At 41.4% G+C, this 14,022-nt stretch overlaps 1 protein-coding gene across 1 annotated transcript in view; it reads right to left on the minus strand.

Annotated features, from left to right (window-relative positions):
* Nucleotides 1-14,022, minus strand: part of EDC4 (enhancer of mRNA decapping 4) — an 841,744-nt gene that overhangs the window by 96,822 nt on the left and 730,900 nt on the right. Inside the window, exon 27 of the mRNA XM_086945254.1 lies at nucleotides 591-810. Coding sequence (XP_086801380.1) covers nucleotides 591-810 — 220 coding nt within the window. The remainder of the gene's footprint in view (nucleotides 1-590; nucleotides 811-14,022) is intronic.

Consider the following 14,022-nt stretch of genomic DNA (forward strand, 5'->3'; position numbering starts at 1 on the left):
ATTGAGCCTGGAGCCGATTAGCCCGGCGAATCTTTAAAGTCTTCTTACTTCTAAATTTCGAACACGCCATGCAGGTGTCTTCACGGTGATCCGGTGACAAGCATGTATTGCACACGGGGTGCACGTCGAGGTGCGAATATTTAGAATGACACAGCGGACACTTCTTGAATGGAGTCCGCTCCATAGCAAAGGGTGTAGTGTAGGCCCGTCCGCGTCGAAAGCACGTGGAAGGGCAGCAAGAGATAGGAGCTGAGAGTCAGTAAGAAACCCGAACGCAACTATACCGACGCCCAGCCTAAAGACCTTTTGGTCTCAAGTAAAAGTAGAACAACTATCGGTTCCGACAGAGGGAACCGAAACACATCCGAACCCAATGGCGGAAAAAAACAATCTGGGGATGGAGGCGATGCCCATGCGCACTGTAGTCCAGGGGAGGAGCCACCTATCTCGTGATACTTCGAAGACTCTTCCAGGACAACAATGTGCAATCATCCGGACCCAACACTAGGTGGCGGACTATGCACAGATATGAATTCAGCAGCCCACATGCCTCTAACAGGACATTAATATGCTCTCTGTTACTGTCTTACCTTCTGAAATGCCTGATTGACTTGACCCTGCTGCATCAGTTGTAGAATGTGAGCTTGCTGGGATGGAAAGTCAATGTGAGAAGAGGGGATGGGTGTGCCAGCAGCTGACCTCATTGCTTGCATTATGCTGGATGTAACTGCTGCCTGTTGCTCTTTCATTGCCTGACTCACTTCGCCCTTGATGATCCTCTGGACCTGGGTTAGGATAGATTCCTGCATGCTACAGACAAAAATGAAAGAAAGGCGTAGCTCAGAAAATGTCTAAGAAAAATGAGTCTGGTTTTAATATTGAAAATAAACAAAAATGTACAAGGGGTAAATAACTTGAAAAAAAATGAAAGGTCTGGGGAAGCTAAGGTAATACAGAAACTGCAGATGCTCAAGAGGCCGCAAAGGCGGCCACCAAATTATAAAGCTTGCATATTTCATTAGAAAAATAAAGTATTCCCCATCATGGTTTGGTCAAATGATCAAGGGCTCTATAGTTGAGGTCTAAAGAGCATGCTGACTAAATATGGAAAAACAGCACCAGCTCTCCTGATCACCAAAGCCATATAGACCCAACTACCGGAGCTAAACATCATCTCCACTTCTGTTTTTAACACTTTTTAAGAGGCAGAGATGAGGACCTCTAAATTGAAAAATAGCTATGCAGTGTACCAACATCTACATTGGAACCTTATTCTCATTATACCCAGGCTTTTAGTTTCTATTTGTTGTGAATTCTGGTAATTTCTGTCAATGCTTTAAAAAATTGTACAAATCAGTTTTTATCAATGTTTTTTCATTTGTTTTGATCCCTGCATAGTCACTGGAATGTTTTTTCCAGTACTTATAAAGTAAGTTGCTTTCATTTTCATCCTTCCCTTATTCATTGCCATGTCCTGCATGAGTAATTCTCAAGTCCTTAAATCCCTCTTTCCACTAGTCCGGTCCCACCTTATGTCAAGGAAGTGTATCAACAAAGATATGTTCGCACCCTGTTAAGCTTTTATTGCAGTGGATAAAAGATTAATGGTGGGCACCAAACACATCTTCCTGCTGCTCTTCAGACAAATGGCAAAGCTCTGCTGAATGAACATGATATATATATATATATATATATATATACATACATATACATATATATACATATACATATATATATATATATACATATATATACATATACATATACATATATATATATACATATATATACATATACATATACATATATATATACATATATATACATATACATACACATATATATACATATACATACACATATATATATATATACATATATATACATATACATACACATATATATATATACATATATATACATATATATATACAACATGCTTGGAATGAGAACTATTTATTGATGACACTGGACATATGTTCACTCTACACCTCTATCAGGCATGTGGATGGCTTGAAAGCTACTCAGTTCTTTCTAAACAAACGTCCCATATACAATATACATCATAACAAGATGTTAATGGGCATGCTCAATATCTGTTTACAACAGAATTTTTTCATGTTTGGGGGCCAAATTTATCAACAGCTTAGAGGGGTGGCCATGGGGTCTTGCTTCTCCCCCAGTTTCGCGTGTCTGCACATGGGACTGTGGGAGGAGCAAACTCTTATGGGGCAGCACAGACAGTTGATGGAACAGCATGCCATTCTGTACCTCAGATATATAGACGATTTGTTTTTTATCTGGAGGGGCTCCATAGAAAGTGCCACCGAGTTTGTCAACAAACTAAATGTGAATGACCTTAATTTACAATTCACCTCTACTATTAGTGAGGTTTCTGTTAATTTTTTGGATGTTGAGGTCTATGTTGCTAATGGAAGAATTGAGACTAAGCTGCACAGAAAAAGTACCGCTGGAAACACGGTGCTACATGCCTCCAGTAGTCACCCTCGTCATCTTATTCATAGCATCCCCTATGGGGAGATGCTAAGGATAAAACGCAGCAATGATGACGAATGTAGAATAGCCCAACTACAGTGCAAAATGCGTTTCCTAGATAGAGGGTACAGTGCTAAGATGATAGATGACGCAATTTTAAAAACCTCTAAAGTAGTAAGAGAGCATCTATTACAGAAACAATCTGAGGTACCTGAATCTAGTATTATGCCAACAACAGAAAAGATCCAGTGCAGGGCCATATTAACATACAGCCAACAGCATGCTGAAATTCGTAAAATCTTTTCCAGAAATTGGAATCTCGTACAGGGAGATAATACTATTGGTGAACTAGTAGAAAAACAACCTGAGATCACATTTAGAAAATCTCCTTCCCTGGGCAGTGCTATTGTCAGCAACACCCTAGAAGCCCCTAAGAAATGGTGGGAGCGCATCACAGGCTTCAAAAAGTGTCAGATCTGTAAAGCCTGCAAACATGCCATCAACAAGACCCACTATACGAGCCCTTTCCATGAGAAACCCATCAAGATCAAACAGAAGTTGGGATGTAAAACGGAATTTGTGGTGTACATTTTGGTGTGCCCATGTGGCCTCCAATATGTAGGCAGTACTCGCCTCCCAGCACATAAACGCATCCTCCAACATTTGAGGGCTATCTCTGGAAAAGATCAGGCATATCCGGTTGCTCGACATTTCGAGAAATACCACAACAGCAACCCCGAAAAGCTCCTGTATTATTTGGTGGACTCAGTCCTACCTTTGAGGAGAGGGGGTGACAGAGACAGTAAACTGCGTCTTCTGGAAACCCGTTATATACTTGAGCTGAATAGTAAACATCCGGGTGGGCTTAACAGCACTGAGGACCTACATACTTGTTTATAGTAGGTTCCCACTTTCCCATTCTTGAGTGGATAGCATATTGCTGTAACGACCTTATCACACAAGTTATGATATAGCAGCCTGCAGATTTTAAATTGAAACTATGAAAAAAGTTATATTATTTTCTGCACGAGCACTTTATTTTTCCTTTTCATTTAGCAACCCGCTGGAAGGTACATAGAATGTATACTTTTTGCAATATATGACTAATAATGATGCATTCCTCACCCACTGGGGTTTTATTTTTTGACATCATGTCAATAATTAAAATTGAGGGCCTATTGGAACCCTTTTCAGTCAATGACTCCTTCAAATGATTGATAAACAGTTACAGGTTTCATTAGGTACTGCCAAAAACGAATATATTTACAAGTTGATAATGGTGCAGATATTTATGCATATTTTTCACATGATGTATATATATGAAATCAGGAAGGTTTTATATATATTTTTATGTACATTTATATATATATATTTTTTTTTTCTACACTTTTTCTACTTTTGTACATACAGTTCTATATATTTATCTATATATTTATATGAATTTTATGTATTTATATGTATGTAGAGGTTTAAACTATTTGCACCATGTATGACACATATCTTTGTCTTGTAAATAATGAATTACGTAACTTAGTTTCCTTTATATATAGGAATATGTATTTTATTGGATTGATTGACGGTTTATTCTAATAACAATGATGTATATATGACATAATCTTGGAGGTCAATAAGGGCACTGCGCCCAGTATTGTTTTGTGATGCATACTCCTTTAAATGTCGACAGGAAATGCTATTAGTCATGTGACTTAAAATGCTATTCAAATAGTACCTTCTTCCTCCTTTTCATGACATGTGATCAAGCCTCGGCTGAGGCGAAACGCGTCATGGCGACTGGTGGGCTGTTTATTCTCCACGAATAAATGCACTAACAACGGAGCACGGAGTCTGTGGCTTTACTCGATTTTTCAGTGTGGCGTGGCGTGGCGTGGCTGTGCTTTGTGCTGCGCTCGCATTGAACTTCTCGAAACATATATATACATATATATATATATATATATATATATACATATACATATATATATATATATATATATATATATATATATATATATATATATATATATATATATATATATATATATATATGTATAACTAATTCACTGAAAAAAAAACCTTCTTCTCCTTGTCCAACATATTAAAGTTGAAGAAATGGGAAAGAATCCAATCTGAAGAGAAATCTGAGCAGAGCTCAGTGGAGACTCCCTAGCACAACGTGCGGTAGACAAATCTAAGGCTCTGGGGCTCTCTCAGGAGGGTTCTAAGGGGTGAGGCTATTCTGATTGGTTGATGCTGAATTTTTGGTCTCTTTTACAAAAAGAGGTGGACAAGCTACAAAATGAGATGAGGCCTAGGCCTAGTTTTCTCTTTTTTACTTACTGCTATGGTCTTTTTTATTTACTGAGGCTCCCATTCCGATGACGGGGGAACGATACAAAGCATGGGAATCTATGAAAGTTCCAATACTGGGGCAATCCTCCGTTATAGTTAGTTCTGCTAACTATAACTTGCGCGCCCGTAATCCACTGCTGATGATGTCACATATTACATCATTCATGACATGGTCAGTGACATCACTGATGACATCTCAAATGACATCACTGATGACATCACTGATGACATCCAGTGAATGTGGTTTGGTTCGTTATTTAAATTTGTGTTATATATATATAGCAATCTGCATTGAAGAATGAGTGGATATATAAATATCTGGATGGAGGATTTAGTAGCAGTGTGATTGACTGTTTACTTGACTAATTTATAGGGACTCACTAAATATATTGGATAGTGACTAAACTGTGTGAATATCTGTATCACTTTGTTAGTTGTTGTGTAAACTGCTGCACCAGTTGGTTACTAGCTATGTGAAAGTCTATATTAGTTATTGATTAGTTAACTGAGTATTCTTATGGGAGAGTGAATGTGTGTGTGGTTCGGTGGGCGGTGGGGGGGATTCGGGCGGTGACTGCCCAAAGATGCGTAAATAGTTGATTCAGTAGGTATAAAGACTACATATTATAACAGTTGTTTGGGTCAGTGAATATCTTTATGGGTGTGGTGATGAGCAAATATATCTCTCAATGGTACATGTCCAACAAACTAGAAAAATAAAAGGCAATGTATGTGACAGTTGTTGTATATAAATAAGTATACATAAGATTCAGGGATTGTATGAGTGACTGTATGGATAACTGTATACTTGTAATAGTGATTTTATAACACACTAAGTATGAGTTACTATCTATATGAATAAATTAAGTGGTGTTTGTATAAGTGTGTAGCTGAGTAAATGTAAGTACGATCCACTGTTTGCATAAGTGAGTAGGATGACTGCATAAGGGAATAGGATGTGTGCTTGTGTGTAATGTCGATATAGGTGTATAAGTATATTTGATAGTGTTCTATTGATCATTGACAGCATGTATGAGTGAATCTATAGGTAAGGGATTAGATGTGTGTGTGTGTAGATCTAGGAATCACTGAGTGGGTTTTTAGAAACTTCTATTGCTGTGTCAATGGATTCAAATCTGGTACTCTGTATTTTACAGTGAGTGATGAAAGGCTATACTAGTGTATGATGAAGTGTATCTGATTGTCACATGGATAATGTCATCAGTGATGTCATTAGTGATGTCATGTGAGACGTCACTGACCACGTCATGAATGATGTGATATGTGACATCATCAGCAGTGGATTGCGAGCGCGCGAGTTATAGTTAGCAGAGCAAACTATAACGGAGGAATTTCAATGGTTTTGTATGAGTGAAATGTCCAGCTAACTGCTAAATGCTACTTCCTAACTATAACATGTCTGAAACCTATGTTTTTTTCAGTGAATTTCGAAGGTTTTTTAAATGATAATTTTTAAATGTAATAATTGTATGTATTTTTTATACTGATTTTCTAGTTTTTTTGACTGTTTAGTTTGACATTTTTAAAATGACATTATATATTTTTAATATAAATGGAAATAAACATGTTTTTTAAAATATTGAAACTGAAATATAGTTTTTTTGTTGAATATATACGTGCAGAACTACAAGTGTATTGGTTAGTTAGGGGACTGCATGCATAGAGGATAGGGGTTTGAAGCAGTCCATGTGCTAAAGCCTGGCTCACTGCATGAATACTTGGGTACTGACTGAATGATTAGAGTACTGCAAGGAGAGTGCCTGGGTGAATTTATAAGTGTTTTGGTTTTGGTGCAGTGAATGGATTAGTACATGATGCTGAATGGGTCACTAGAGGAGTGCAAGGGGAGTGACTGGGTGATTGCTGGAAGTAAAATTACATTATATATTTTTAATATAAATGGAAATTAACATGTTTTTTTAAAATATTGAAACTGAAATATTGTTTTTTTTGTTGAATATATAAATGCAGAACTACAAGTGTATTGGTTAGTTAGGGGACTGCATGCATAGTGGATAGGCGTTTGAAGCAGTCCAGGTGCTAAGGCCTGGCTCACTGCATGAGTACTTGGGTAGTGACTAAATGATTAGAGTACTGCGAGGAGAGTGCCTGGGTGAATTTATAAGTGTTTTGGTTTTGGTGCAGTGAATGGATGAATACATGATGCTGAATGGGTCACTAGAGGAGTGCAAGGGGAGTGACTGGGTGATTGCTGGAAGTGTATGAATACTGACTGAGGAATTGAAGGGGTGAAAGACAAGTGTGTAGGTGGTTAGAGGACTGCATGCATAGTGGATAGGCGTTTGAAGCAGATCATGTGCTAAGGCCTGGCTCACTGCATGAGTACTTGGGTACTGACTGAATGAGTAGAGTACTGCAAGGAGAGTGCCTGGGTGAATTTATAAGGGGTTGGGGTTTGGCGCAGTGAATGGATTAGTACATGGTGCTGAATGGGTCACTGGAGGAGTGACAGGGTGTTTGCTGGAGTGTATGTATACTGACTGGGGAATTGAAGGTGTGAAAGACAAGTGTGTAGGTGGTTAGAGGACTGCATGTATAGTGGATAGGCGTTTGAAGCAGTCCAGGTGCTAAGGCCTGGCTCACTGCATGAGTACTTGGGTAGTGACTAAATGATTAGAGTACTGTAAGGACAGTGCCTGGGTGAATTTATAAGTGTTTGAGTTTTGGTGCAGAAAATGGATTAGTACATGGTGCTGAATGGATCAGTAGAGTACTGCAAGGAGAGTGCCTTGGTGAATTTCTAAGTGTTACCTTTTTGCTGCCTGGGGCTCGTCAGACTCACAGAGTTGCTCCTCGTTTCCTGAGAGGAATATTGCCTGCAATCATCAGCGTCACCACCCTTGACCCCTTCCAAACATCGGTGCAGTCCTCCCGCTGCCGCTTTTCACATCAGCGGCCGCCGAGTGGAGGACTGCAGTACCCAGGGGGCCGAGCGGCAGGAGCCGCCAAACGTCATCCACAGGCACCCGCGGCGCTATTAATACAGCGCAATTCCAGCTTCGCGGGACGCCGGGCGAAGCCCGGGCAAAGGGCGGGCCGTTTTGTGGCCGTTCGGTGGCTGAAGGAGGCTGGGCGGGGCCCATTCTTTCAACTGTTGAAACATTACTACCACATTTATTAAGTCAGTCCCCTTTCAAGAGTGCCAGAGTAATGTGCTTACATAGCATTTAAAGTTCCTTTAATAACATCCATCTAGTAGGTAACAACGCAGGAGGGGATTTTAGCTGGGGCTTGTATCCTCACCACTAGTGGTTAATATCTGATGTTTCAAAGACATCAAACTAAATAACATTAGTCCTGTAACACAATAATAACACTGATTTTTAAGCACTTATGGCAGCTAGTTCTGACAAAATTATGTCTGCTGAAGTAGCGGGAAATAGCAAAGGTACCCTTGATAACTATTTTAGAAAACCTGCCCCCGATATGGAAAGGGATTGTTTACTGGCGGAACGAAGGGCAGAGCACCGCCGCTCGATTGAAGCTATTAAAATAAGATCCCCCGTGGTCGGTCCATCCCAGAACAATCCAGAGGGGCTAGAGCTCATATCAGGAAATGAGGATTCGTTATCTACCCAGGGTATCCCTTTGCTCTTGCGAGACACGCCCCTTTCATTAACTGCTCTTAGTACTGTGCTACAAAATAATTCTCTAACTACTAATGATATTAACACTGCTATAGAAATTATACCCGATACGCCACGGGTAGCGGTGGGGAATTTAAGAAAGAAAGCAGGGAAACAGGATCCCGTTAAAGTCTTTGCACCGCCACCAAGTAAAAGAAGGAGGAGGGGAGGTGGCCCACAAAGAGCTAAGATCAGCCATACTGACTTTGGGAAGGGGAAAAAGGTTACTGATACATCCGTACCCACTACAAAGGCTACCTTACTCCCTGACCCAGGCCAGGAGGGCCAACATGAAATAACATCTACCCCAAATACTTCCACACTGATCGCAATCAGTCCTGGTGCAACATCTACCAGTAACTGTACGATCAAGGAGCAGCCATCCTCTGTTACTCTTGACAGTATCGAACACTTGCTTAAGCCATTCGCATCCCCCATATTGGAGAGGCTGAAGAGGTTGGAGCATCGGTTGGGGGACCTAGAAATTGCCATCACCAACAAAGCAAGTCAAACGAAAGACTTAGTTAACTCACTCCCACTCCCTGTAGCCATAATGCCAACCCCTACCCCTGTAACTCGAAAGGATCCAAACCCATCTAGCAAACCTGGGAGCCGCAATCAGCAAAAGACAAATCTACCGAAGGTAGGCCATCAACCCTCCCCAAATAACTCCAAGTAACTTCCGAAGGGGGCTAGTTTAGCACCTGGTGGTAACAATAACGAGCCCGGAAGGAGGGTACATCCAGATAGACCAGGAAACCATAGGGACCGCCAAGTCAAACTACCACCTGACGCGGTTCCCTATGTGGTCGTACTCACGGGCTTCCCACTTTACAAGATGGCAGGAGGGATGGTTATAGTCAACTAAAAAATAAAGCCATGCATTGGCTTACCCAGTATAGACCACTACCATATAACATCTATGGTGGGATCGCCCATGTACGGCGACTTGCCTGGTTGGGGTGCCGAGAGAAAGACATAGAAGGTGACATCGTAATTATAAATTTTAGAGATCCGGGTGCGGTCAAATACATCCTAAATTGGACGTCAAGGACCATTGGTACTACCATTGTTCCTTGTGACCTAACCTACTTCTACCCAAGATCTCGGACAACTCCCTTAATGTCTCTAGACGTCCCTTCTGGTGCTTGGAATAACCCTCCTATATCTTTTAACAACCAATATATGTGGCAGGCTCCCAATTCCACGATGACAAAAAATGCACTTGGGTGGAATACCGTTCCATACAGGAGTTATGGGAATAGCTACTGGGGGTTGGACTATGTACAAGGAACCAGGGGAATGGACCATCTGTTGCCATTTACCCCTTTTGAGCTCAGTAATAGATTTGAAGCATTCTCAGGTCTGGACGACTGCGAATGATGGTTGGGACCCTGTACTAACCCGTCCTCAACCCACAAGACAGAAGGCAAAACAGATAATTCGTCTGTCCAAAGTTATACCCTGGCTCCCTTATATACCTTGATTACATCAGAATCCTGTCCCGTGATAGTCCCTCAACTTGAAACTCAAGTTCCACAGGAGGAAATAACGCTACCCCCCCTCCGAGTGAAATTACCTGGGATTATGCCCTGTGATATAACGGAGACGGTCCTTGCGACACCTACGGTGGTAACATCTCCAACAAACAATGAAATTCCTGGTAGCATAACAACATGGAATATAGCGGGTCTCGCCTCAAAAATCAATGATGCAGACTGGCGATTAATAACTATGACCCACTCAATTATAGTTCTCCAGGAAACATGGGCTAGGGAGCAATCCCATTTATTGGGCTATAAAACTTTTTTCACTCCGGCAGTCCCCTCCAAAATGGGTAGACATAAGGGAGGTCTGTCTATGTATCTGTCTATTTGTTCAGGCCCTACAGTCCAGGGGAGCTTTCTAGACTCCCCATATTATCAGATAGTGAGGGTATCTTGGGGAGCTTTGGAAAATCTAGCTATCATTAACTTTTATAATAATATACCGATGGCACAAGTAGAAGCCATAATTAAAAAATTGTCATGAACCCTCAGGACGATCATAGATAGCTGTTCGGGGGACTTGGCCCTTATGTGGGTAGGGGACTTCAACTGCCCATTATGTCCAAGGAGCCTACAGGGAATCTGTGGTTGGGAGGAAGAAATTACAAGGGCAACAAGTCATTTTGCCCACACAAAACTAGGGGACTTGTTTAATAATCTAATGGTAGACCATTCTATGGTATTCATCAACGAGGCCTGCTCAGTGCCCAAACCCTTCACTCCCACATTTAATGCAAGAGGGGCAAAGTCTAATATTGATTTTGCCTTACTCTCGTCACGCTATGTCCCACTAGTTAATAATTGGGAGACACTTATAAGTGGGATCAGCGATCATAATCCTATTACAGTTACTTTTAACCTAAATCTGAACACGTGCCCTCTAAATACTCGATGTAATTATGACTTTAACCCTGTTCTTGGGCAGCGTAACGGATTTAGTATTAAATGGGAGAAGGTAATACCAGAGAGCTTCCAAAAAAACGTAGTAACCATTTCCCATAAGGAAATCATTAAGTGCCTTACTCTAGAAGAGGATGAAGAACAAGTTCTGGTCTCTTTTAATAATATTTGTTGTTCAATCAAACACCTTTTGACTAGAAACCCGCGGAAAATACGCAAGAGAACACCAGGGTGGTTTGATCCAAATTGTTCCAGGGCACTGCGCGAACTTAAAAATGCATTGCATGTCTCCCCGTCAGATAGAGCACAGGTTCAAAAGGCAAGGCGTAATTACCGTGCCGCTTTGATCAAAAGAAAGAACGATCTAAAAATTGAAGCCTGGGAAGCCCTACATGCCGCAGTAATTCAAAAGGACACTGTAGCCTTTTGGAAGGCTGTGAATGCTCCTTTCTATCAAGACAACCAAGGTCCCCGACTAGACAATGCCATCACGGCTCAGGAGTGGGTATCCCACTTCCAAGCCCTGTATGGCACGTCGGCCCTGCCTGCTCTTTCCGCTGAAACAGCAATAATCACGGAAGTTGTGGATTCCCCGTTCCCTCTAGACATTCAGTTTAAACTAGAGGAGGTATATAAAGCCTTAAGGGAAAGTTCAGCCTCGAAAGCACCAGGACCTGACTCTGTCCCTATCGATGTGTTCAAAATGTATCCAGACCTGTGGGCTCCGTTACTTACCAGAGTCCTGAATTGCATGGCTAAAAGAGGTTTTATCCCAACTTGGAAGGAGGCAATTTTGGTCCCGATATACAAAAAGGGGGACAGGAATGATCCTGCCTGCTATCGGCCCATCTCATTGTTAGACGGCTTTATGAAGATGGCGGGAAGGGTCATTCTCGCCCACATCCAGGCTTGGTTGGAGGGACAGGAAGTGCTATCACCCTTCCAGTATGGGTTTACGGGTGGGCGGGGAACAGTTGAGCAGGGGTTAAACCTTTCCCTAATCACCTCTAAATACATACATGCTAGGAAATCCCATCTGTACGTGACATATGTGGACCTTAGTTCTGCATTCGATTGCGTCCTACACGACAATCTTTGGCAGACTCTGAGGGAGATTGGCCTGGACAATAAAATAATAGACTATATTAGAGAACTCTATGTGGATGCTGGTGCACTAGTTAGATATGGTCAGAGGGGGGAATGCACAGAGTTTTTCAAAATTAATAAAGGGGTAAGGCAGGGCTGCATTTTGGCTCCCCTGTTATTTAACCTATACATTAATGGAGTGGGCTCTTGCCTCACACAAGAGTACTGCGATTACCCCACAATCAATGGTAAACCCATCCCCATTTTACTTTACGCTGACGATGCGGCTATCCTCTCCCAGACCAAGGTGGGCCTCCAGAAAGCTGTACATACCTTCACTAAATTCATGAACATAAGAGGGCTACGTGTAAACGTCTCAAAGACGTTCACTATGTCTTGTGGTCCAAGTAAAAAAAGATCACCGTGCCCTATCGTTCTAAACGAAAGGAAGGTGGAGTTAACCGACATCTTCTGTTATCAGGGGGTTCACTTCGATAGGCAAGGCACCTGGAAGTCTGCTGTGAATGCTAGGGCCGTGGCATTTAATAGAGCAGTTGGTGCTCTTATGAGCTTTGCAAAAAAAAAAATAGGAAACAGACCAGTCAAGGAGCTCCTTCACATTTTTAAATCGAAATGTCTGGCTATTGGGACCTATGGGGCGGGCATTTGGGGCTGGCAGAAAGTTCAGCAGATTCAGCGAATCGAGAATAGGTTCCTCCGATTTATAACTGCTACACCAAGGAGTACTCCTATATATGTACTACATGCTGAACTTGCCCATAGCTTTATCCCGGACACTATAAAACTTGCCCCAGTTTTACTTTGGCACAACGTCTGGACTAACCCTGCCACAGAATTGAACAGATGTATCATAAAGGACTGTTTAAGCTGCGATGGGTCTAAAAACATTAAATGGCTTACCTACATCAAGAATTTGGTCAGTGAGATCGGTCATCCTGAATATTTTACTGACCCTGCCTCACGGGAGTTGCTCTCGTGACCTACGCTCAAAAAGATGCTGCTGGAATACCTGGAACTGCAAAGATGGAAGGGCGAAAGGACTAAAAAATCTGTCATGAGCCATGACGAAGTGACATCACAGAGGGGGCCCCAGTTGTATCTTGTAATAGATCACCCCCTACATCATCGTAGGCTCTTGACATACTTCCGCCTGGAATTCGTTTATAGACTTGCATCATTCCCGACCTGCTATACTACTGGGGGAGAGTAAAAAGGCGGTGCCCTTGTGATGACAAATCATTTCAATCAAATATACACTGTACTCTTTTTTGCACTTTATATAGCCATTCCAGACGTCAAATCTTAAAACCTTTGTTGTTATCTTGGGGCCTAAGGAAAGCAAGAGATGCCTATAATAAGCTTAGATCCCTAGATGACACCCTTACTATTAGCACAGTGAGCCTCTTTCTGAATACAATCTTAAAAGTGAGAAAAACCATTGCCATGGGATAATAAGAGTTAGCCAAGTCTTTTTTAACTATCTTGTTTTTTAACTGATTGTAGTGTTTTATGCCTTTTAAATTTTTCTTTTAAACTGTAAAAAGTCAAACTATACTAATAATGCTCAACTTAGATTGGAAAAATGAAATTCTTAACATTGTTTTTATCTGTATACTTTTATGAATTGTGTTTTCAATTCGAATAAAGTCCTTTGAACTGAACTGAAGTGTTTGAGTTTTGGTGCAGTTTTTACAATTGTTTTAGATGTGTACTGGTGGTAACTGACTCGGACTAACCAGTCCTAGAGCCAGTGCTAAGCTAAAAGACACTTAGAATACAGTTAAAACACCTACATACACTAGGGAATACTATGCGTTAGGGTACCCCTGTGATTAGAATGACCTACTCTGTAAGCCCCTAGTACATAATAGGGAAGGGGGATTAAAACTACCTCTTAAAACGTGCCACAGGGCGCGTTTGCACACTGGTGAAGAGAGGGGGGGCTGAGCTGACGT

The sequence above is a fragment of the Lissotriton vulgaris genome, chromosome 12, assembly GCF_964263255.1.
Source record: "Lissotriton vulgaris chromosome 12, aLisVul1.2, whole genome shotgun sequence".
In the NCBI taxonomy this organism is placed as follows: Eukaryota; Metazoa; Chordata; class Amphibia; order Caudata; family Salamandridae; genus Lissotriton; species Lissotriton vulgaris.